Source organism: Salvelinus sp. IW2-2015, linkage group LG11 (assembly GCF_002910315.2).
Source record: "Salvelinus sp. IW2-2015 linkage group LG11, ASM291031v2, whole genome shotgun sequence".
Lineage (NCBI taxonomy): Eukaryota > Metazoa > Chordata > Actinopteri > Salmoniformes > Salmonidae > Salvelinus > Salvelinus sp. IW2-2015.
In genome coordinates this window covers 48,407,059-48,430,975 of record NC_036851.1, presented here as the reverse complement: position 1 = coordinate 48,430,975, position 23,917 = coordinate 48,407,059, and the positions used below count along the sequence as shown (strand labels likewise).

The 23,917-nt window shown below is 39.9% G+C and overlaps 1 protein-coding gene across 3 annotated transcripts in view; it reads left to right on the top strand.

Annotated features, from left to right (window-relative positions):
* The window catches only part of LOC111970512 (cadherin-22-like), a 272,775-nt gene extending 250,832 nt beyond the window's left edge, over positions 1-21,943 (top strand). For all 3 annotated transcript variants that reach the window (XM_070445786.1, XM_023997313.2, XM_023997312.2), the window contains 2 exons: positions 1,943-2,194; positions 20,061-21,943. In XM_070445786.1, the coding sequence (XP_070301887.1) occupies positions 1,943-2,194; positions 20,061-20,578 (770 nt within the window). In that variant the 3' untranslated portion in view covers positions 20,579-21,943. The remainder of the gene's footprint in view (positions 1-1,942; positions 2,195-20,060) is intronic.
* The last annotated feature ends 1,974 nt before the right edge of the window (positions 21,944-23,917 follow it).

Here is a 23,917-nt window from a genome sequence, read left to right as displayed (position 1 = left end):
GCTGTAGCTACGTCCATAACAGTGATGTCTGCCTGTAACAGTGCTGTAGCTACGTCCATAACAGTGATGTCTGCCTCCTGACAGTGCTGTAGCTAAGTCCATGATGGTGATGTCTGTCTCCGGTGATGGATTGCCCAGTGTCTTATATGCAAGTCCATCCACACTAGCTTTTCTGACTATATTTGTCAAAGCCTGCTACTGTATGCTTGGTTAAATAAAGGTGAAATAAAAACATACAAATACATTTAGTGTTACATGTGTCTCCCCGAGAGGCTGTGCACCAGTGAGGTTCCATTTCAAATCATGACGTTCTCCCATTTTCTCCCCTTGGTTTCATTTGACTAAAAAGAATGTGTGATGAAGCAGACCTGTCTCTCAAGACAAGACAGGCTATGTGCACACTGTCCACAAAATGAGGTGGAAACTGAGCTGCACTTCCTGACTTCCTGACAAATGTATGACCATATTACAGATTCATATTTCCCTCAGATTACACAGAAACACAAAGAATTCAAAAACAAATCCAATTTTGATAAACTCACATATCTATTGGGTGAAATGCCACAGTGTGACATCACAGCASCAAGATTTGTGACCTGCTGCCACAAGAAAAGAGCAACCAGTGAAGAACAAACACCATTGTAAATACAACCTATATTTATGTTTATTTATTTTCCCTTTTGTACTTTAACTATTTGCACATCATTACAAAACTGTATATAGACAGAATATGAAATTTGAAATGTCTTTATTCTTTTGGAACTTTTGTGAGTGTAATGTTTAATGTTTATTTCACTTTTGTTTATTATCTATTTCACTTGCTTTGGCAATGTAAACATGTGTTTCCCATGCCAATAAAACCCCTTAAATTGAAATTGAATGCTCACTGACAGCAGCTAGCAATTCATGTGTTCACTCTAAAAAGACATGGTTGAAGTGTATGGGCTTGACACACGTGATTCCTTTGCTCCATGTCCTTAAATACTAATATTATTTCAGAGTTGATGATCTGAGGTATCTATCTTTGGCAAAATGGGAGTGTTTACTTCTAATAATGCCTATTTAGCCTGTATAACCCATCTATGCATGAACAAGTAAATGCTTCTGAACTGTTCATTGATAATATGGGGCGGCAGGTAGTTAGAGYGTTGGGCCAGTAACCGAAATGTTGCTGGATCAAATCCCTGAGCTGAGAAGGTAAAGATCTGTTGTGCTGCCCCTGAACAAGGCAGTTAACCCACTGTTCCCCGGTAGGCCGTCATTGTAAATAAGAATTTGTTTTTAATTGACTTGCCTAGTTAAATAAAGGTTAAATMAAAAWATATATATAAAAAATGATGAATGGTAGTAACCATATGACCAAATGGTCTACCTGAGCAGAGGCAAGTGTATTTATTAAGTAGCACCTATTTTATTTTTCCACATGGCTCTACTGAAATATCTTGATTGATTCCTCTGTCTGTGAGGAATTCCAGACCATATAAATAACCTTTTACGGCAGTGGGCTAAATCAGGGTCACACAGAGTGATTATTGGTAGTCTTAAACAAATCTACTTTGAAACCAAAGTATACACCTCACACACATGGTTATGGGCTTTAAAAAAAGACACCTGTACCATGTCAGATATAGAGTTGAAATGTATTCCATTTTGAGTTTCCGTCCCAATATTACACGAAGCAGACCAACTCTTTAGTCCTTTAAAAACCTCCTGTATGTAAAATACTGTGAACTATAGCTTGGAAAATAACTAAATATGACTCTGGAATACTGGTAATGAAATACTGGTATCATCCCGGCACTAATATTAGCTCATATATCTCTATGTTCCAGACAACACTGCAGACCCAGGGCTCGGGCTTCAACCACCACGAGCAGATAGTTATGAAGGTCTATGTTTGACATAGGCTACCCTTGTATAATATTATATCTCCATGTTCCAGACAACACTGTAGGGATCCGGACCCAGCGCTCGGGCTTCAACCGCCGCGAGCAGAACGTCTACCTGCTGCCTATCCTGGTGGTGGATACCGGGCCTCCTGCTCTGAGCTCCACGGGCACCCTGACCATCCACGTGTGTGGCTGCGACCCGGAGGGCGCCATCCAGTCCTGCAATGCCACCGCCTACGTCATTAGCGCCTCACTCAGTCCCGGGGCCCTCATAGCTCTACTGGTCTGCATGCTCATACTCATAGGTAAGYAGCGACCAAACCCCTTCTTTATTGAGGTTGCCAACATAATAGTTATAAAAGTGAAATTCCAGTCTATTTGGCACTTTAGGTAATCAAACGCTCAAGGTTCTTGAAAGAAACAAATTCTATTTGAACAGAGGTCTGAAAACATCTGTTTAAGCTCCCAAAAAAGTCAGCATTTATGTAAAGAAACTATGCACAAAACAAACAACACTATGACCTGTTGGTCTGCTTGTACAGTTTTTGGGGCAACATAATTGCACACTTGTTGAGATTTCTGTCTATTTGATTAATGAGATGGCCCTTCTGTTGGAATAAGTCAACTGTAAAGACACAAGCTGGGCATAGGATCAAATTGAAGGATGCAGATTGTTTGTTGGGATAAAGTATGGGATAAAGTATGGGATAAAGTATGGGATAAAGTATGTTTACAACTGGCATTAATAAAGGAAAGACATCTGCTCTGGATATTCTGATGGGGGTCTATAGGGACACAGAAAATGCTTTTGTTTTAAAACAGACAAATAGAGAGGTATACAGTTTATGGGTGTAAAATATGATAATTCTGCTACAGGTATATCACATATACAGTGCATTCAGAAAGTTCAGACCACTTGACTTTTCCCACATTTTGTTACGTTACAGCCTCATTCTAAAATTGATTAAATATTTTTTTTTCCTCATCAATCTACACACAATACCCTATAATGACAAAGCATAAACAGGTTTTTAGAAATTGTAGCAAATGTATTAAAAATAAAAATTGGAAATATCATATTTACGTAAGTATTCAGACTATTTACTCAGTACTTTGTTGAAGCACCTTTGGCAGTGATTACAGCCTTGAGTCTTGGGTATGACGCTACAAGCTTGGCGCACCTGTATTTGGGAATTTTCTCCCATTCTTCTCAGCAGTCCTTTTTAGCTCTGTCAGGTTGGATGGGGAGCATCGCTACGCAGCTATTTTCAGGTCTATCCAGAGATGTTTGATCAGGTTTAAGTCTGAGCTCTGGCTGGGCCACTCAAGGACATTCAGAGACTTGTCCCGAAGTCACTCCTGCGGCTTCCGTCTGGCCACTTTACCATAAAGACCTGATTGGTGGAGTGCTGCAGAGATGGTTGTCCTTCTGGAAGGCTCTCCCATCTCCACAGAGGAACTCTGGAGCTCTGTCAGAGTGACCATCAGGTTCTCAGTCACCTCCCTGACCAAGGCCATTCTCCCCCAATTGCTCAGTTTGGCTGGGTGGCCAGCTCTGGGAAGAGTCTTGGTGTTTCCAAACTTCTTCCATTTAAGAACATGGTGGCCACTGTTTCTTGGGATCTTCAATGATGTATAAATGTTTTGGTACCCTTCCCCAGTTCTGTGCCTCGACACTATCCTGTCTCGGAGCTCTACGGACAATTCCTTCAACCTCAGGGCTTGGTTTTCGCTCTGACATGCACTGTCAACTGTGGGACCTTATATAGACAGGTGTGTGCCTTTCCAAATCATGTCCAATCAATTTATTTACCACTGGTGGAATCCTACCAATTTGTAGAAGCATCTCAAGGATGATTAATGGAAACAAGATGCACCTGAGCTCAATGTCAAATCTAAGCAAAGGGTCTGAAATACTTTATGTAAAGTAAGGTATTTCTGTTAAAAAAAATGTCTCAAAACCTGTTTTCACTTTTCATTATAGGGTATTGTGTTGTAGATTGAGGGAAATGTTTTACAGTAACATAATGTGTAAATAGTGAAAGGGTCTGAATACCTTCCGAATGCACTGTATGAGTATATGGGAATTATTCAAAACAATGTGAATAATATAGAGACCAGAAGACCAAAGTCAAATCTACCACTACCAATGTATCCCTCATTTTCTTATCCTTGTCTTAGTGTAGACAGTTCATGACGYAATCCCACCAAACAATATACCCCTATAGCTGTATCCCTCATTCATGAATTGCATGCATCTATGATTTGTTTTACATTTATTGTCACCATTTCCTTATCCTTCCTTCAAGATTTCCTTATGCTTGACTAAGGATAAACAGTTCAAGGATAGACCGTGCTTCTACACCTGCATTGCTTGCTGTTTGGGGTTTTAGGCTGGGTTTCTGTACAGCACTTTGAGATATCAGCTGATGTAAGAAGGGCTATATAAAAACATTTGATTTGATTTGATTCATGATGCTATCCCACCGAACACYGCTTATCCAAATGTGTGGCACTTATCTGAACGATAAACCAAGTAGTACTAAAACTGAGTGTATCACCCCACCACAACTATCATTGTTAGATGGACAGTCCATMTTTTAGGGTTACTTTTTTTCTCATCTCATGTAGAACAGGCTGGAAAAACAAGGACAGATTACATAAAAAGGTGATGCATATCTTTACTTTTCCATCTTTTTCCTTCAAACGGGTAACTGCTGATGTTGCAGTCAGAAAACTCAACCCCCTTTCACGAGAAAAAGTTTTGTCCAAGTGGAGAGTGTATACAATTCAATGATATCAAACCACTCTGCTCCCCAGAATATGGAGGTAGGGGGAGCTGAGTGGAGAGAGTGGGAGGCCTAGAAGGAGGAGAGGGGGGGATATTGCTGCATCAGCCCTAACGTCCCCCTGGAACAACGCTCTTTAAATAGATAAAGCTTTCCAGACGTTCTCAGATACTAGCACTCACATGCACGACTCTCAGCAGGAGTGCTAGGCGAGAGAGGATTTTGGATTGTCATGTTTAAACATTTAATGAGTCGCTTGCCTCGTCAATATTGCTCGAAACGTTACTCTTTCGGCTGCGGTTGAAACGCAATAACGCAGTGTACTTCGTTGTCAGTTTATTTTCGGTTCCCTCGTCTTACTTCACTAACATGTTTCACATCTTGTTTGTTTTGAATGATTGATGAACAGGCCGGGACTAGGTCCCTAAATGGCACCCTAGTCCCCATATAGKGCACTAMCTTTGACCAGGGCAYTGGGATTGGGGGGCCATTTGGGACATACCTTAGGTCACCCGGGGTCTCTGAATCAGKGAAGGGGTATGATTTTTAGGGTGGTTTTAATGAGAGTACGGTTAAAGTTATGCCTCCGTTAACTTAAGCTTGGTGAGCTTAAAAAGCCATTTATATTTTATTCATTGTGGTTTTTAAAAGCGTTTTGGCCCTCAAMCAACACATTATGGTTATGTACAAATCGTAAGGAGACAAGCTTCACTACAAAAAGCATTGGTTAAAAGGTACTGTGGTTTTGGTGGTGCTATAGAGTATTTACAGTATTCCATTTAGATTGTGCTATATTGAAACACATACAGGGCCTTCAGAAAGTATTTACACCCCTTGACTTTTTCCACATTTTGTTTTGTTACAGCCTGAATTTAAAATTAATTCAATTTAGATTTTGTGTGACTCGCCTACACAGTGGAACTATGTTTTTACAAATTAATTAAAAATGTTTTTACAAATTAATTAAAAATGTTAGGCTGAAATGTCTTGAGTCAATAAGTATTCAACCCCTTTGTTATGGCAAATGCATTAAGAAGGAAAGACATTCCACAAATTCATAAATGAACGTGACATACATTTTAAAATATATTATCATATATTTCAATAACATATGTCACATTTATGAAAACTGCCAATTCTTATATATTTCAACATATATATGACATATATAAACATATATGGGCATAAATGTTTGTACCATATATGGGCATGTACCTGTCTCTTATACACATCTAGATGTGTATAAGAGACAGGGCATATACTGTATCTTTCCACCATACATGGGCATATATGTTTCCACCATTTATGGGCATATACTGTATGTTTCCACAATATATGGACATGTACTGTACGATTCCACCATATATGGGCATATACTGTATGTTTCCACAATATATGGACATGTACTGTACGATTCCACCATATATGGGCATATACTGTATGTTTCCACAATATATGGACATGTACTGTATGTTTCCACAATATATGGACATGTACTGTACGATTCCACCATATATGGGCATATACGTTTCCACCATTTATGGGCATATACTGTATGTTTCCACCATCTATGCCCATATAATATATAAATAATATACAGTTGAAGTCGGAAGTTTACATACACCTTAGCCAAGTATATTTAAACTCAGTTTTTCACAATCCCTGACATTTAATCCTAGTAAAAATTCCCTGTCTTAGGTCAGTTAGGATCACCACTTTATTTTAAGAATGTGAAATGTCAGAATAATAGTAGAGAGAATGATTTATTTCAGCTTTTATTTCTTTCATCACATTCCCAGTGGGTCAGAAGTTTACATACACTCAATCAGTATTTGGTAGCATTGCCTTTATATTGTTTAACTTGAGTCAAACGTTTCGGGTAGCCTTCCACAAGCTTCCCACAATAAGTTGGGTGAAGTTTGGCCCATTCCTCCTGACAGAGCTGGTGTAACTGAGTCAGGTTTGTAGGCCTCCTTGCTCGCACACACTTTTTCAGTTCTGCACACAAATTTTCTATAGGTTTGAGGTCAGGGCTTTGTGATGGCCACTCCAATTACATTGACTTTGTTGTCCTTAAGCCATTTTGCCACAACTTTGGAAGTATGCTTTGGGTCATTGTCTATGTGGAAGACCCATTTGCGACCAAGCTTTACTTCCTGACTGATGTGGGACGGCAGGTACACTAGTGGTTAGAGCGTTGGACTAGTAACCGAAAGGTTGCAAGATCGAATCCCCGAGCTGAAAAGGTAAAMATCTGTCGTTCTGCCCCTGAACAAGGCAGTTAACCCACTGTTCCTAGGCCGTCATTGAAAATAAGAAGTTGTTCTTAACTGACTTGCCTAGTTAAATAAAGGTAAAAAATAAATAAAATAAATATGTCTTGAGATGTTGCTTCAATATATCCACATAATTTCCCTACCTCATGATGCCATCTATTTTGTGAAGTGCAGCAAAGCACCCCCACAACATGATTCTGCCACCCCCGTGCTTCAAAGTTGGGATGGTGTTCTTCTGCTTGCAAGCCTCCACCTTTTTCCTCCAAACATAACGATGGTCATTATGGCCAAACAGTTCTATTTTTGTTTCATCAGACCAGAAGACATTTCTCCAAAAAGTACGATCTTTGTGCAGTTGCAAACCGTAGTCTGGCTTTTTTTATGGCGGTTATGTTGTTATAGGACTCGWTTTACTGTGGATATAGATGCTTTTGTACCTGTTTCCTTCCAGCATCTTTACAAGGTCCTTTGCTGTTGTTTTGGGATTGATTTGCACTTTTCGCACCAAAGTACGTTAATCTCTAGGAGACAGAATGTGTCTCATTCCTGAGCGTTATGACAGCTGCGTGGTCCTATGGTGTTTATACTTGCGTACTATTCTTTGTACAGATGAACGTGGTACCTTCAGGCCTTTGGAAATTACTCCCAAGGATGAACCAGACTTGTGGAGGTCCACCATTTATTTTTCGGAGGTCTTGGCTGATTTATTTTGATTTTCCCATGATGTCAAGCAAAGAGGCACTAAGTTTGAAGGTCGGCCTTGAAATACATCCACAGGTACACCTCCAATTTACTCACATGATGTCAATTAGCCTATCAGAAGCTTCTAAAGCCATGACATAATTTTCTGGAATTTTCCAAGCTGTTTAAAGGCACAGTCAACTTAATGTATGTAAACTTCTGACCCACTGGAATTGTGATACGGTGAATTATAAGTGAAATAATCTGTCTGTAAACAATTGTTGGAAAAATGACTTGTGTCATGAACAAAGTAGATGTCCTAACCGACTTGCCAAAACTATAGTTTGTTAACAAGAAATTTGTGGTTGAAAAACMAGTTTTAATGACTCCAACCTAAGTGTATGTAAACTTCCSACTTCAACTGTACATRTATTGCCATATATTTCTTTGCCGTATGGGGAGAGAGCGGAACGAGAAGGGACAGCGCTGTGTCAACAGCCACCTTGTGTGTTAATGGGGGAGATGTACTGGAGCAAAACAACTGACTGCTTGTGTGGCGGCAATGACTTCCCAACGATCCACCCACACACAGAACACACAGACAGAGCGTACACACACAGAATAGAACCACACACAGTGCCTAGACACACATACAGAACACACACGAACAAAAACTCACCCATTGTTTCTGTACGTGTTTATGAGTGTGGTTGGGTTGGAGAACCCAGCTCCCCGGAGGCGCCCARGCAACCTATTAGATCAATTGTGGCATGATGAGCGAAATGAAAACAAATTTCTGCCTAATTAGCAACAAATAAACAATCCCTCCATCAGTTAATTTAGTGGGTGACGTGATAAATCCATTTTGGCGAGGCATCTGCGCACATCCGTTCCAATTAAGCCCCATCTGCCAAGATGAACTCTTGGCCTCGTGCGGCTAGGCACAGCCCAAGGGTAAATTAGCCGTCTTGTCAGGACCGCTTATCAGAACATCTGTACACAGAGGAGCAGCCACATGTTGGCGAGGCAGGTACTATACTACAGGGTTTGGCCACTGTTTGCAGGRCATATACAACAGGCTGTGATGCATTATTCCATGCATAACATACAAAATGTGAATTTGCATATCATGCGCTATATCACCACAGCGGCGAATAACCGTAATATATAGCGTTCAAGTTAATATCTCTAAGAGGAATGAAGCAGCCAATGTTTTACCTCTGATTTTCCATTTCCACTAAGAGAAGAAAAACACTGCCCCTCCCATCTCGCATGCAGTTTATATCACTCACACAGTTTACCAACTTCACCACTGATTGGTTAGTAGAGGAGTCGTATAATCAAGATCTCCGCCTCCCATTACCCTCTTCACCATTGGGAATTGAGAGTACTAATCAAGTGCTTGTTTGGCATGCACAGCAGCATGCATCAAGAGGTTAGTATGACCCGTGTCTATTGGCTGGACCCGGCTATTAACTGTCTCCAATGATGGTGAATGCGGAGGAAAAACTCCCACAATGATCAAAGACATCCATCTCCCCATGGCACCATGGAGACAATGTAGGTTAAGAGAAGTGGCTAGATGAAGAGTTATTGTACAAGAGGCTCTAGACGATCAACAGTCCTCATCTTCCTTTCTGCAAACGCAGCTCTCCAGATGGGAACGCAGGCCATTTTCTCTACAACTCCCAGTCTTATTTTTCAAGTCATTTACAGCAAATGAAGACAAGTTTTTTTTATATACAGATTAATATGCTTGTCACTGTTGCATTTTGCTCTTTCCCATAAGAGGAAAAAAAACATGAAAGAAAGGTGAAACAATCAAAGTTTCAGCGCCATGTTCCGACTCTCAAGGTCMCGGTTAAGGGTGGGACTGTATATTGCCTAAGGGCCTGTGCTTTGCATCAAGCTGCGAATCCAATAGAAGTCTATCAAATCCTTCAAAATATAAGGGTTCACTGACATACCCAATTAAAGAAAAATAGTGTACTGTCATTCATTTTCTTTGAGTTAATGGTCAGGCCATATCTCTCAAATTCACAATGTGTGTTTTTAGTAGTGTGAGGGTTAGAGCACTAAAGGCCCAGTGCAGTGACAATGTTTTCTGTGTTTTGGATCATATACTATACAACAGCTGATGAAAGTAACACTACAAAAGTTAGATTTTTTTTCTGATAGTTGCTTGTTGAAAATACAATCAACACAGGACCTTCTAATGAGCATGTTTTGCGTAGATGGAGTTTTGGCTATTTAATTTAAATAGGCAAGACAGTTAAGAACAAATTCTTATTTTACAATGATGGCCGAACCCTCCCTTAACCCGGACGACGCTGGTCCAATTGTGTGCTGCCCTATGGGACTCACGATCACAGCCGGTATACAGCCTGGGATTGAACCAGGGTCTGTAGTGATACCTCTAGCACTGAGATCTAGTGCCTTAGACTGCTGCGCCACTCAGCTTGCTGGTGACATCCAAACCTCTGCCAATAACAATTTTTAAATAACGTATCCCTCCCATTAGGTCCCTCCACCCCATTGGTGGCCTTACCCTCTCCACTCAGGCCACTCCTAGACAGTCCTTGCATTTTTTTGCTTGAGTAATAGTTATTTTTTCTTCMAAAAAAAACTATTTTTATTTCTTTTTGACAATTTTAATGGAAAACTGTTACAGTAAGGTACTTAATTGTTACCCAGAAATAAGATATAATGARATAAAAACATCTGCATTGGGCCTTTAAGTATCTTGTGCAGATACAAATACGTGGAACAGAGCTAAGCACATGYGAAATCCTAGAAGAAAACCTGGTTCAGGCTGCTTTCCAACAGACACTGGGAGACAAATTCATCTTTTAGCAGGACAACAACCTAAAACGCAAGGCCAATATACACTGGAGTTGCTTACCAAGATGACATYGAATGTTACTGAGTGGCCTAGTTACAGTTTTGACTTAAATTGGCTTGAAAATCTATGTCAAGACTTGGAAATGRCTGTCGAGCAATGATTAACAACCAACATGACAGAGCTTGAATAATATTTTTACAATCCAGGTGTGCACACTAAATGAAGATGGGAACACTAACCAAGCTTATCCACGGATGAGGAGCTTGAGAAGAAATGGAATAAAAAATAAATGAAAAAAACATTTGAGGTCACGGTAATGGGTGTTTCAAGGCAATATTACTGTTCAAGAGAACATTACCAGGCAAGGGAAAGAATAATAGATCCATAGATCCATAGAGCCCAATCCTTAAATTAAAAAAATACAACAATTTTTTTTACCAGTATAATAGATCCATAGAGCCCAATCCTTACATTTAAAAAATACAACAATTTTTTTTGCATATTTTTGGCCTGACTTTATATTTTGGGATATGATGGAGTTAGACAGTTGAATAAAGCATGTGAGGCATTTATAGATAGGTGATATTCTTTAAGATTCTTATAATTAATTCAAATAAATGTCTGTGCATACCATATACAGTATGTCTGGGCAAGCGGTCATTGTTAAAGACAATTGGCTTGGTAGTGTGCATTCTCAATGATGAACACTATCACAACTATGAGGGTTTCCTTTCCCTTGCCTGGTAATGTTCTCTTGAACAGTAATATTGCCTTGAAACACCCATTACCGTGACCTCAAATGTTTCTTTTTCATTTCTTTTTTATTCCATTTCTTCTCAAGCTCCTCATCCGTGGATAAGCTTGGTTAGTGTTCCCATCTTCATTTAGTGTCTTTGCCATCTATTCAACATACAATCTCCACAATTTTGTGTTCCAGCCCGGAACCGCCCCGCGAACCCATTCAATCCTGCCCGCTGCCCGTGGGTAGTTTGGGTTTCCCGGGGGRAAAACGATCTCAATCCACGTTGAAATGACCTAAACCAAATCGAAACTGTCTATGAATGATAATAGACCTACATGTATGGTCTCCTCACTGTCCAGCTTGCTAACRGTCATCGAAACAAAAGCTAGAGAGTCAGGGAGGATTTGAGATTCCAAAAGCAACGCACAGAGGACTATTTTTAGCAAATTGTGTCTGCAAGGAAATAACATCAATCACGTTTTACACCGCTGGGTTAACACGTACAGTATGCTAGAGCAAGGCCATGGTAAGTGAACCACACACACACACACACAGTGCCTTCAGAAAGTACTCATTCATACCATACATACTTGACTTATTCCAACAGCCTGACTTCAAAATGGAATGTCTCACCCATCTGCACTTAATACCCCATAATGACGAAGTGAAAACATGTTTTTAGAAATGTTAGTCAATTTAAATTAAATACACAAATATCTAATTCACATAGGTRTTCACACCCCTAAGTCAATACATGTTAGAATCACCTTYGGCAGCGATTACAACTGTGAGTCTTTCTAGGTAGGTCTCTATGAGCTTTGCACACCTGGATTGTAAAAATATTATTCAAGCTCTGTCATGTTGGTTGTTAATCATTGCTCGACAGCCATTTCCAAGTCTTGACATAGATCTTCAAGCCAATTTAAGTCAAAACTGTAACTAGGCCACTCAGTAACATTCAATGTCATCTTGGTAAGCAACWCCAGTGTATATTGGCCTTGCRTTTTAGGTTGTTGTCCTGCTAAAAGRTGAATTTGTCTCCCAGTGTCTGTTGGAAAGCAGCCTGAACCAGGTTTTCATCTAGGATTTCGCATGTGCTTAGCTTTGTTCCACGTATTTGTATCTGAAAAAACACCCTAGCATGAACGYCCTAAAAATATCCATAACATGATGCAGCCGCCACCATGCTTTAAAATATTAAAAGTGGTACTCAGTGATGTATTGTGTTGGATTTGCTCCAAACATAACACTTTGTATTCATGACATAAAGTTCATTTTTACTTTAGTGCCTTGTTGCAAAAAGGATGCATATTTTTATTCTGTACAGGCTTCCTTCTTAGGTTAGTATTGTAGAGTAGTTTTCTCGTATCACAACCATTAAACTCTGTAACTGTTTTAAAGTCGCCATTGGCCTCATGGTGAAATCCCTGAGTGGTTTCCTTCCTCTCCGGCAACTGAGTTAGGAAGGACGCCGGTATCTTTGTAGTGACTGGGTGTACACCATCCTAAGTGTAGTAACTTCACCATGCACAAAGGGATATTCAATGTCAGATWTTTTGTGAAGCATTGGAAAACCTCCCTGGTCTTTGTGGTTGAATCTTTGTTTGAAATTCACTGCTCGACTGAGGAACCTTACAGATAATTGTATGTGTGGGGTACAGCGATAARGTAGTCATTCAAAAATCATGTTAAAAACTGTTATTGCACACAGAGTGAGTCCATGCAACTTATTATGTGACTTKATAAGCACATGTTTACTGCTGAACGTATTCAGGCTTTCCATAACAAAGGGGTTGAATACTTAATGACTCAAGATATTTCAGCTTTTATATTTGTAATTCATTTGTAAAAATGTCTAAAAACATAATTCCACTTTGACATTATGGGGTATTGTGTGTAGGCCAGTGACACAAAATCTAAATTTTAAATTCAGGCTGTAGAACAACAAAATGTGCAAAAGGTCAATGGGTGTGAATACTTTCTGAAGGCACTGTATATTTAGATAAATTAAGTTCATCTTTCTTTTTAGAGTTTATCAGTGATACTGAGGCGCTGAATAATAGGTCTATATTTGCAGTATATTCACAGTTGCATTTTAGGATACATATTGTAACATTTAAATAGCAGTAGGCCTACCATACTGATCCTGGAAACAAGAAAATTAATTGTAAAGTCTAAACCAGTGAGTTGGCAGAAACCAAGGTCAGAATTTAATTGAAATCACTCAGCAGTGAAATGACAACATTGAACAGTGAACCATCATATTTTTGTATTAGAGATCTAATAATGAAAGAGAAGGATTTATATATTGAATTTGGTCAAGTTAGTATGGGAGAGGTGGAAAAACTATTGCTATCCATCAATAATGATAAGCCACCAGGCATAGACAACTTTAATGGGAAACTATTGAGAATGGTAGCAGACTGTATTGCCACCCCTATTTGCTATATATTTAACCAAAGCTTTAAGGAGTGTGTGTCCACACTTGTGGAAGGAAGCTAAAGTAATTCCACTGCCTAAAAATAGTAAAGCACCCTTTGCTGGCTMTATCAACGGTCCAATCAGTKTGCTGCCTGTTCTTAGTAAACTGATGGAGAGGATTGTGCTTGACCAAATACTATTCTTCAGAGAATACGATAACTGCTGACTTTCAGCATGCATATAGAGAAGGGCACTCAACTTGTACTGCACTGACTCAGATGACCAATGATTGGTTAAAGTAAATAGATAATAAGATGATAGTTGGAGATGTATTGTTAGATTTCAGTGCAGCCTTTGAAGTTATTGATTGTAAATTCTTATTGAAAAAACTCACTTGCTATGGCTTTACATCACCTGCCATCACATGGTTGGAGAGTTACTTATCCAATATAACCCATGGAGTATTCTACAGTGGAAGCTTCTTTAACATCAGATATGTACAGTGCGGTGTCGCTCAGGCCAGTTGCCTTGGGCCGTTACTCTTACACGAAGCTAAAATGACTATCTATGTGGATGATTACACATTCTACATGTCAGCACCCAAAGCATGGACCTCACTGAAATTCTAAATAACCAGTTACTCAGTATCAGAATGTCATAATAAACTGGTCTTAAATACATCTACAATTAAAAGCATTATATTTAATTCAAAAGAMWTMAACCTCAACTGGAGTTGTACAAAAAGGCTGTGATCATTGAGCAAGTTGCGGAAGCTAACTCCTAGGTATAACATCGAATGGTCAATTATGTTGGTCAACTCATTTTAACAACGCTTTTGTGAAGATGCGGAGGGCTATGTCTCTTGTAAAAAGATATGTGTTTTTATAGGCTCTGGTCTTGTGTTTTTATAGGCTCTGGTCTTGTGTTTTTATAGGCTCTGGTCTTGTGTTTTTATAGGCTCTGGTCTTGTCCCATCTTGATTACTGTCCAGTAATATTGTCAAGTGAAGCAAAGGAAAACCTAGCATTTCTGCAGCTGGCTCAAAACAGAGMAGCACGCCTTGCCCGTATCTGCACATACAGAACTAACATCAACAACATGCTTGCCAGTACTTCCTGGTTGAGAGTTGACGAGAGATGAACTGCTTCTCTCCTAGTTTTTATTCAAAATATTACTGTGATGAATATTCCAGATTGTCTGTATAATCAAGTAACATTCAGCTCAGACACCCATACATATCCCACAAGACATGCCACCAGGGGTCTCTTCCCAGTCCCCAATTCCAAAAAAACGTATTCACGGCAATGCACAGTTTTATACAGAGCCTTGATCGCATGGAACTCCCTTCCCTTAAAAAGAACAGCTGTACAGAAACTCATGTGTAGGCCAAATTACAGAGGAGGAACTTCTTGACGCAATTTCTGCCTTTAAGTCCAGGAAAACTCCAGGGCTGGATGGCATACCAGTTGAGGTATATCAAATTTTTTTGATGGAGTCAGAGGAACATTATTAGCGTGTTTGAACCACTCACATAACAATTGTATATTATCAGATACTCAAMAAGAAGTTCTGATTTCATTATTACTGAAACAGGACGCAGATGGTAATTATAAATATCCAGTCCATTAAAAAAATGTGAGTCTCTTTACACTTCAGTGGTGTGATGCATGAATTTATGTTTTCTTTTAAATCCMCAATTTGGATCCTTCCACAGCATCATAGAGGTTCTAGATCATTTTTGTCCTGAAGCTACTCCTGCGTTGTCTTGGCTGTGTGCTTAGGGTYGTTATCCTGTTGGAAGGTGAACCTTCACCCCAGTCAGAGGTCCTGAGCGCTCTGGAGCTGGTTTTCATCAAGGATCTCTCTGTACTTTGCTCCGTTCATCTTTGCCTCGATCCTGACTAGTCTCCCAGTCCCTGCATCTGAAAGACAACTCCACAGCTGCCACCACCATGCTTTACAGTAGGGATGGTGCTAGGTTTCCTCCAGACGTGATGCTTGGCATTCAGGCCAAAGAGTTCAATCTTGGTTTCATCAGACCAGAGAATCTTGTTTCTCATGGTCTGAGAGTCCTTTAGGTGCCTTTTGGCAAACTCCAAGCAGGCTGTCATGTGCATTTTACTGATGAGTGGCATCTGTCTGGCCACACTACTATGAAGGCCTTATTGGTGGAGTGCTGCAGAGATGGTTGTCTTTCTGGAAGGTTCTCCCATCTCCACAGTGGAACTCTAGAGCTCTGTCAGAGTGACCATCGGATTCTTGGTCACCTCCCTGACCAAGGCCATTCTCCTCCGGGCAGCCAGCTCTAGGAAGAGTCTTGGTGTTTCCATACTTCTTTCATTTAAGACTGACGGAGGCCACTGTGTTCTTGGGGACCTTCAATGCTGCAGAAATGTTTTGGTACCCTTCTCCTGATCTGTGCCTCGGCATAAACCTGTATCAGAGCTCTACGGACAATTCCTTCAACCTCATRGCTTCGTTTTTGCTCTGACATGCACAGCTGTGGGACCTTATATAGACAAATGTGTGCCTTTCCAAATCATGTCCAATCAATTGAATTTAACACAGGTGGATTTTAATCAAGTTGTAGAAACATCTCAAGGATGATCAATGATCAACAAGATGCATCTGAGCTCAAATTCGAGTCTCATAGCAAAGGGTCTGAATACTTACATGGTGTTTCTGTTTTTWATTTTTAATAAATGTGATRAAATATGCTGGTTTTGCTTTGTCATTATGGGGTATTGTGTGTAGATTGCTGAGTATTTTTTTGTTCATTTAATCAATTTTAGAAGAAGGCTGTAACATAACAAAATGTGGAAAAGTCTAGGGGTCTGAATACTTTCCGAAGGCACTGTGTATATATACAGTTGAAGTCAGAAGTTTACATACACTTATGTTGGAGTCATTAAAACTTGCTTTTCAACCACTCCACAAATTTCTTGTTAACAAACTATAATTTTGGCAAGTCGGTTAGGACATCTACTTTGTGCATGACACAAGTCATTTTTCCAACAATTGTTTACAGACAGATTATTTCACTTATAAATCACTGTATCACAATTCCAGTGGGTCAGAAGTTTACATACACTAAGTTGACTGTGCCTTTAAACAGCTTGGAAAATTCCTGAAATTATGTTATGGCTTAAGAAGCTTCTGATAGGCTAATTGACATAATTTGAGTCAATTGGAGGTGTACCTGTGGATGTATTTCAAGGCCTACCACTCAGTGCCTCTTTGCTTGACATCATRGGAAAATCAAAAGAAATCAGCCAAGACCTAAAAATTWAAAAAAAATTGTACACCACAAGTCTGGTTCATCCTTGGGAGCAATTTCCAAACGCCTGAAGGTACCACGTTCATCTGTACAAACAATAGTATGCAAGTATAAACACCATGGGAACACGCAGCCGTAATACCGCTTAGGAAGGAAACACGTTCTATCTCCGAGAGATGAACGTACTTTGGTGCRAAAAGTGCAAATCAATCCCAGAACAACAGCAAAGGACCTTGTGAAGATGCTGGAGGAAACAGGTACAAAATTATCTATATCCACAGTAAAAGAGTCCTATATCGACATAGCCTGAAAGGCCGCTCAGCAAGGAAGAAGCCACTGCTCCAAAACCTCCATAAAAAGCCAGACTACGTTTTGCAACTGCACATGGGGACAAAGATCGTACTTTTTGGAGAAATGTCCTCTGGTCTGATGAAAGAAAAATAGAACTGTTTGGCCATTATGACCATCGTTGTGTTTGGAGGAGAAAGGGGGAGGCTTGCAAGCCGAAGAACACCATCCCGACCGTGAAGCATGGGGGTGGCAGCATCATGTTGTGGGGATGCTTTGCTGCAGGAGGGACTGGTGCACTTCACAAAATAGATGGCATCATGAGGTAGTAAAATTATGTGGATACATTGAAGCAACATCTCAAGACATCAGTCAGGAAGTTAAAGCTTGGTCGCAAATGGGTCTTCCAAATGGACAATGACCTCAAGCATACTTCCGAAGTTGTGGCAAAATGGCTTAAGGACAACAAAGTCAATGTACTGGAGTGGCCATCACAAAGCCCTGACCTCAAACCTATAGAAAATTTGTCGGCAGAACTGAAAAAGCATGTGCGAGCAAGGTGGCCTACAAACCTGACTCCGTTACACCAGCTCTGCCAGGAGGAATGGGCCAAAATTCACCCAACTTATTGTGGGATGCTTGTGGAAGGCTACCTGAAACGTTTGATCCAAGTTAAACAATTTAAAGGCAATGCTACCAAATACTAATTGAGTATGTGTCATGGCCGTCGAAAGAACTGGACCAAAGTGCAGGGTGGTGAGCGTACATTTTATTTTAAAATGTCGTCAACAAAACAAGAAACAAAATAAACAACCGTTAAGCTTAAGCGCTATAGTGCCACAAACAAAGACAACTTCCCACAAACACAAAAGGGAAAAAGGCTGCCTAAGTATGATTCCCAATCAGAGACAACGATAGATAGCTGTCCCTGATTGAGAACCATACCCGGCCAAAACAAAGAAATACAAAAACATAGAAAATAGAACATAGAATGCCCACCCAAATCACACCCTGACCAAACCAAAATAGAGACATAAAAAGCTCTCTAAGGTCAGGGCGTGACAGTATGTAAACATCTGACCCACTGGGAATGTGATGAAAGAAACAAAAACTGAAATAAATCACTCTCTCTACTATTATTCTGAAATGTCACATTCTTATAATAAAGTAGTGAATCCAACTGACCTAAAACAGGGAATTTTTACTAGGATTAAATGTCAGGAATGTGGTAAACTGAGTGTAAATGTATTTGGCTAAGGTGTATGTAAACTCCCGACTTCAATTGACTCAAATGATGTCACTTAGCCTATCAGAAGCTGCTAAAGCCATGACATAATTTCTGGAATTTTCCAAGCTGTTAAAAAGCACAGTCAACTTAGTGTATGTAAAATTCTGACACACTGGAATTGTGATACAGTGAATTATAAGTKAAATAATCTGTCTGTAAACAATTGTTGGAAAAATGACTTGTGTCATGCACAAAGTAGATGTCCTAACCGACTTGCCAAAACTATAGTTTGTTAACAAGAAATGTGTGGAATGGGTGAAAACCGAGTTTTAATGACTCCAACCTAAGTGTATGTAAACTTCCGACTTAAACTTCCGAAAATATATATAAAACAAATATATATATAATATATATACAGTATGCGGATAAGGAAATGATGCAGACAATTACATTGATAGATTGTGGCTTCTATCAGCAATATTGAAGCTGATCTACCCCCTAAAAAAATCCCTTCCAAAGGATTAAACAAAAACTCCTGAAAMGGTGATGATTATGAAGGGAATTACACACAGAAGAAACAGTTTTCACATCAATCCCAATTATAATTGTAATGGTCATAGCAGTATTATACACAGTAATGGTAATATTACTCCATAATAGTCATGATATACATTAATATTGKCTGAATATTCATATAGTCATTCTAATTATCTTATCTTTTTATTTCCACAATCGATAGACACGTTTGATTAGAATGTTGTTGTCATAGCGATGACATTTGCTTTGGTGGTAGACATTAAGTAATCAAGCACAGCCCCTCCAGAATAAGGATATGTCTGGAGAAGGGGGCTATTGCTAAGTGGAAGTTTTCTAATCAGACATAAAGGAGGTGATTAAAAGAAGTAAGCTTGGATTAAAGCCGTCATTGATTTATTGAGGTGGATACAGCTTTTGTTTTTCCTCCGTCTCATTAGACTATTAAGTGATCCATCTCAATTGTTTTCCTTTTTAATTCAGACTTCATTTTTCAGTCATTAAACCCTCTCTAGGTAGAGCCCAATACAGTAGATCTCTGCTGTGATTTTCTGTCTGGTTCTACCGCAGCACGTTTCACTTGAAGAAGTATTGATAGACGGATCAGCCTCTATTAAGCATTTCAAAACATATTTCTGGGCGAGCAAAATTAAAGATTTTGTTCGTGCATCCCGTGGAGAATCGATGCTCATGCATTGGAAATGTTACCCTTTGTTATTTCACTTCACTTGGCTGTCTTTTTGGGGTGAAATCAAAGTTAGAAAACCAGAGATGGAAAAGGGGAAACTTTTTCCTGATAATGACAAAAAAGGCTGTTGCCACTTGCATAATCCAATAATTCTTCATTAATTGTGTTATTCCCCATTGTGCTTGAGAGAATCTTTACAAAAGGGCAGATGGCCCCCGATGTTTTTGTTCATTCCTATAATTCATTAGTCTTCTCCCCGTTACGTGAAATTACTCTCTTACCAGCTACTCTCGAAAAGTTTCTCCCTACTCCAGATAATAATCCAGATCTTTGGCTCTGATTTCCCCGCTGTTAATCCCTAAACCCCTTAATCCCTAATTCCATGCTCTTTCTCCACCTCTGCAGTCCTGGTGCTGCTAATCCTAACCCTGAAGCGCCACCGYAAGGGCCAGCGTATGTCAGAGGACGAGGAGGACATGCGCGACAACGTCATCAAGTACAACGACGAGGGCGGCGGCGAGCAGGACACGCAGGCCTACGACATGAGTGCCCTGCGCAACCTCTATGACTTCCCCGAGGYCAAGAGTGGATCTTCTGAGTCAGGCCCTGATCTGCATGCACTGCCCCAGTGGATCCAGGGGCGGGTGAGCGGCGATGGCGGGGCAGCCGACTTCTCCCTCTTCAAGGGCTACATCCGCAAGAAGGTGGAGCAGGCGGATGCCGACCTGTCAGTGCCGCCCTACGACTCGTTCCAGACCTACGCCTTTGAAGGCACCAGCTCGCCGGCCCTCTCCCTCAGCTCTATCCACACCCTGTCCACTACGTCCGAGCAGGATTTCTCCTACCTCAGCGACTGGGGACCACGTTTCAGGCAGCTGGCGGGCTACTAYGCCCCGGGACATCCTGAGGAAGAGGGCTCCTAGCAGTGTCCTCAGCCCAGACCTTTGCCTTCTCCTCCGTCCCCAGCACCGTATCAAGGGAGCCCAGTGTCAACACTGTCCTATAAAGCCCTCGTCCATCATCTCCACAGCGACAGAACTGAAGCCCAGTTGGTGTGTCGGAAATCGATTAGGTCAAAAAATCTTTCTTACTTTGAATCTTTAAGTTTGAAGTTTTTCAAAGCAAAACAATGTTTTTAAAGGTTTTGAAACTCCRGGGTGAAAGGTGGGCTGATTAAATGAGGGATAAAAGCAGGTGTTATCCATTAACTTTTCCCTTAATTCCAATAAGGAACAGAGGAGTATGACGTAATAGAATATAAGTGGAGCACCACAGGTTACAATACCATTACCTTTCAAATTMGTTTCTGGGTATGTTCTGTCTGGAATCAAAGACTAGGTTCATTTTTAGCTGTGTGAGTGGACGCTCTGAGGACATTCCGAGAAATATGAACATTATGAAACTCAGCAGGGAGTCAAGTAATTTTTTTTCAAGACAAGGCAAACTATCTGAGATATGTATTTATTTAAGAAAATATTTACAGTATGTATTTATTCCTTTGTATTTATTTATTTATTTTGTCCATAATCACAATGGACATCGGTGAAGAATGATACAGAAAGAAAGAAGAAAGAAAGGTTTATTATGGTGAGAACCTGAGGAGAGAAGAGCTTCTACAGAAGCGCTTAGCATAGATAGGACTTTACATACTGCTTTCACAAAGGTGATATTTGGGTCACAGACAACTACAGTATTGGAAATATTTGTATTTATTTTTCAGGAACACTTTTGTAAAATAAACAACTGAAGACAGAGCGCGACAGAAAAGAAAAGAGTGAGAGAACAAAGGATGAGACAATTCAGTGCACAAATTGGTTTTGTGTTGACATCCTTTCACTGTATTGTGAAGATTTCTAAGGGATTATGAAGGTTGTGGGACAGTATGTGATAACCGGGTTTTTGCTTTTCTTTTTCAGCGCCATTTAAAAGGCTATAAGGCACAATCCACACGAGTGATCCAGGACTATATGAAATGACTGTTGGTTTCATGGAGTTGGCTATTAGCTAACTCTTCCTGAGGAGTTCATTTTCATTCCAGTATTTGTATGTGTGAGTGTGTAATATGCGAACAACTTGTTTTATATTCTGAAAGATTTGATCGCTTTTGTTCTTTTGGGTCTATTTTAGAAGATGGATGGATATGTGAAGGGGTGACAGGTACAGGAATAAAGGATGAGGAGATGGAATTATTCTACCCACCATCCAGAACCTATTTAATGTTGACCTTAAACTTGCAAATGTATGGGAAATAAAAATCAATAAATATTTTATCGTTTTGTGTTTTTAAATACTCTGTTGCCTATTTCTCCACACTGCAAAAACAGACATCCCTATGATCTAATATAATTTTAACATCATAATCTTATTTTATTATGTCATTCTTTGTGAGAGTCGCTACAGTATTCCCGAGGGGGGGGGGGGGGGAATGTAGGGGACAGTTTGATATTATAATAGCTGATTTAATACAGTGAAACTTTACCCTCATAATTATGGTATGATGACACTTATTTACTGAAGATATTTATATTTTTAGGGATCTATAGTCCTGCATCCAGGAAGTAATTCTATAGCTTGGTTCCACTAGAGAGTACAGTCAGAATGTGTAAGTCTAATTACTGCTGAGGATGGGTAGAGGTTACCTGAGGATCCTGAAGCATATGGAGTTCAGTCTCTCATCTTTGTGGTCTGTGGTGGTGACCAAGTCATACCATGTCATGTTTCACTTCAAAGGACTAAGGGCTCAATTCAAACCCTAGTGTAGGAGATCTATGTTGTAGCGCAGTTGACCTTTAAAGGTCATTTCCGATTGAGCCGACATATGCATCGTTTACCCCGGATGCTGTCTCTGCGAACGCGGTAACAATGCCTTTAAATGTCAATCTCTCTACCAATTGCAGGTCTTCCGCGCTATGGACTGAATTGAGCAGTAGGACGTCCATTATGAGTTTAAAGTTAAAATTTMACTTGAGTGTTGAGTCAGCCGTTTTGACTAAGGATGTTGAAAAATGTTGGACAGTGGACATTTAACCGGCATATCCTTATCCCTAATTATATCCTTAATCCTTAACCTACATCACCCCTTAACCCTAACCTTAATGCAGTGGTATTCAAAGTAGGGTTCGCGACCCCTAGTGTGTTTTAATTGAGGAAATGTTTCTTTTCATTTTAATGAGTGATGAAAATGCAATGAATTAAAGGTTATTAAGGTTGTCATTAGATTTGGGGTAGGGTGGGGTTGTGACAAACTTGTGGGGGAAAAAATGGGGCTGCTGAAAATGTTTGAATACCACTGCCTTAAAGGGATATATATTTTTTCTAAACTTAAAAAAGCAAACTCTCCCTTTAACCTTAAACCTATTCCTAATCTTAACCCTACATGTAACCACTGTCTGTCCCTAATCTTGATTTAACCCCTAACATTAATCTAATTAATCTGCCTGCTGAATATCTACAGTACTTCCAAAACATTGACAAGTCGGAGACTTCTAATATGTCTATACTTCAAGGTCATAATGAACCAGAACAAGATYAGTAAAAAACATTCCGGTAATAACATTTTAACTTGACTGTTGGCTGGAAATATACAGTGGCTTGCAAAAGTATTCAYTCCCTTGGCATTTTTCCTATTTTGTTGCCTTACAACCAAGAATTAAAATAGATTTTTTTGGAGGTTTGTGTCATTTGATTTACACAACATGCCTATCGCTTTTCAGATGCAAATAATTTTTGTTGTGTTTGCTTTTTTTCCTGGCTACTCTTCTGTAAAGCCAAGCTCTGTGGAGTGTACGGCTTAAAGTGGTCCTATGGACAGATACTCCAATCTACGCTGAGAAGCTTCGAAGCTCCTTCAGGGTTATCTTTGGTCTCTTTGTTGCCTCTCTGATTAATGCCCTCCTTGCCTGGTCTGTGAGTTTTGGTGGGCGGCCCTCTCTTGGCAGGTTTGTTGTAGTGCCATATTCTTTCAATTTTTTAATAATGGATTTAATGGTGCTCCGTGGGATGTTCAAAGTTTGGGATATWTTTTATAACCCAACCCTGATCTGTACTTCTCCACAACTTTSTCCCTGACCTGTTGGGAGACCTCCTTGGTCTTCATGGTGCCGCTTGCTTGGTGGTGTTGCAGACTCTGGGGCTTTTCAGAACAGGTGTATACATACTGAGATCATGTGACMGGTCATGTGACACTGAGATTGCACACAGGTGGACTTTATTTAACTAATTATTTGACTTCTGAGGTAATTGGTTGGACCGGATCTTAKTTA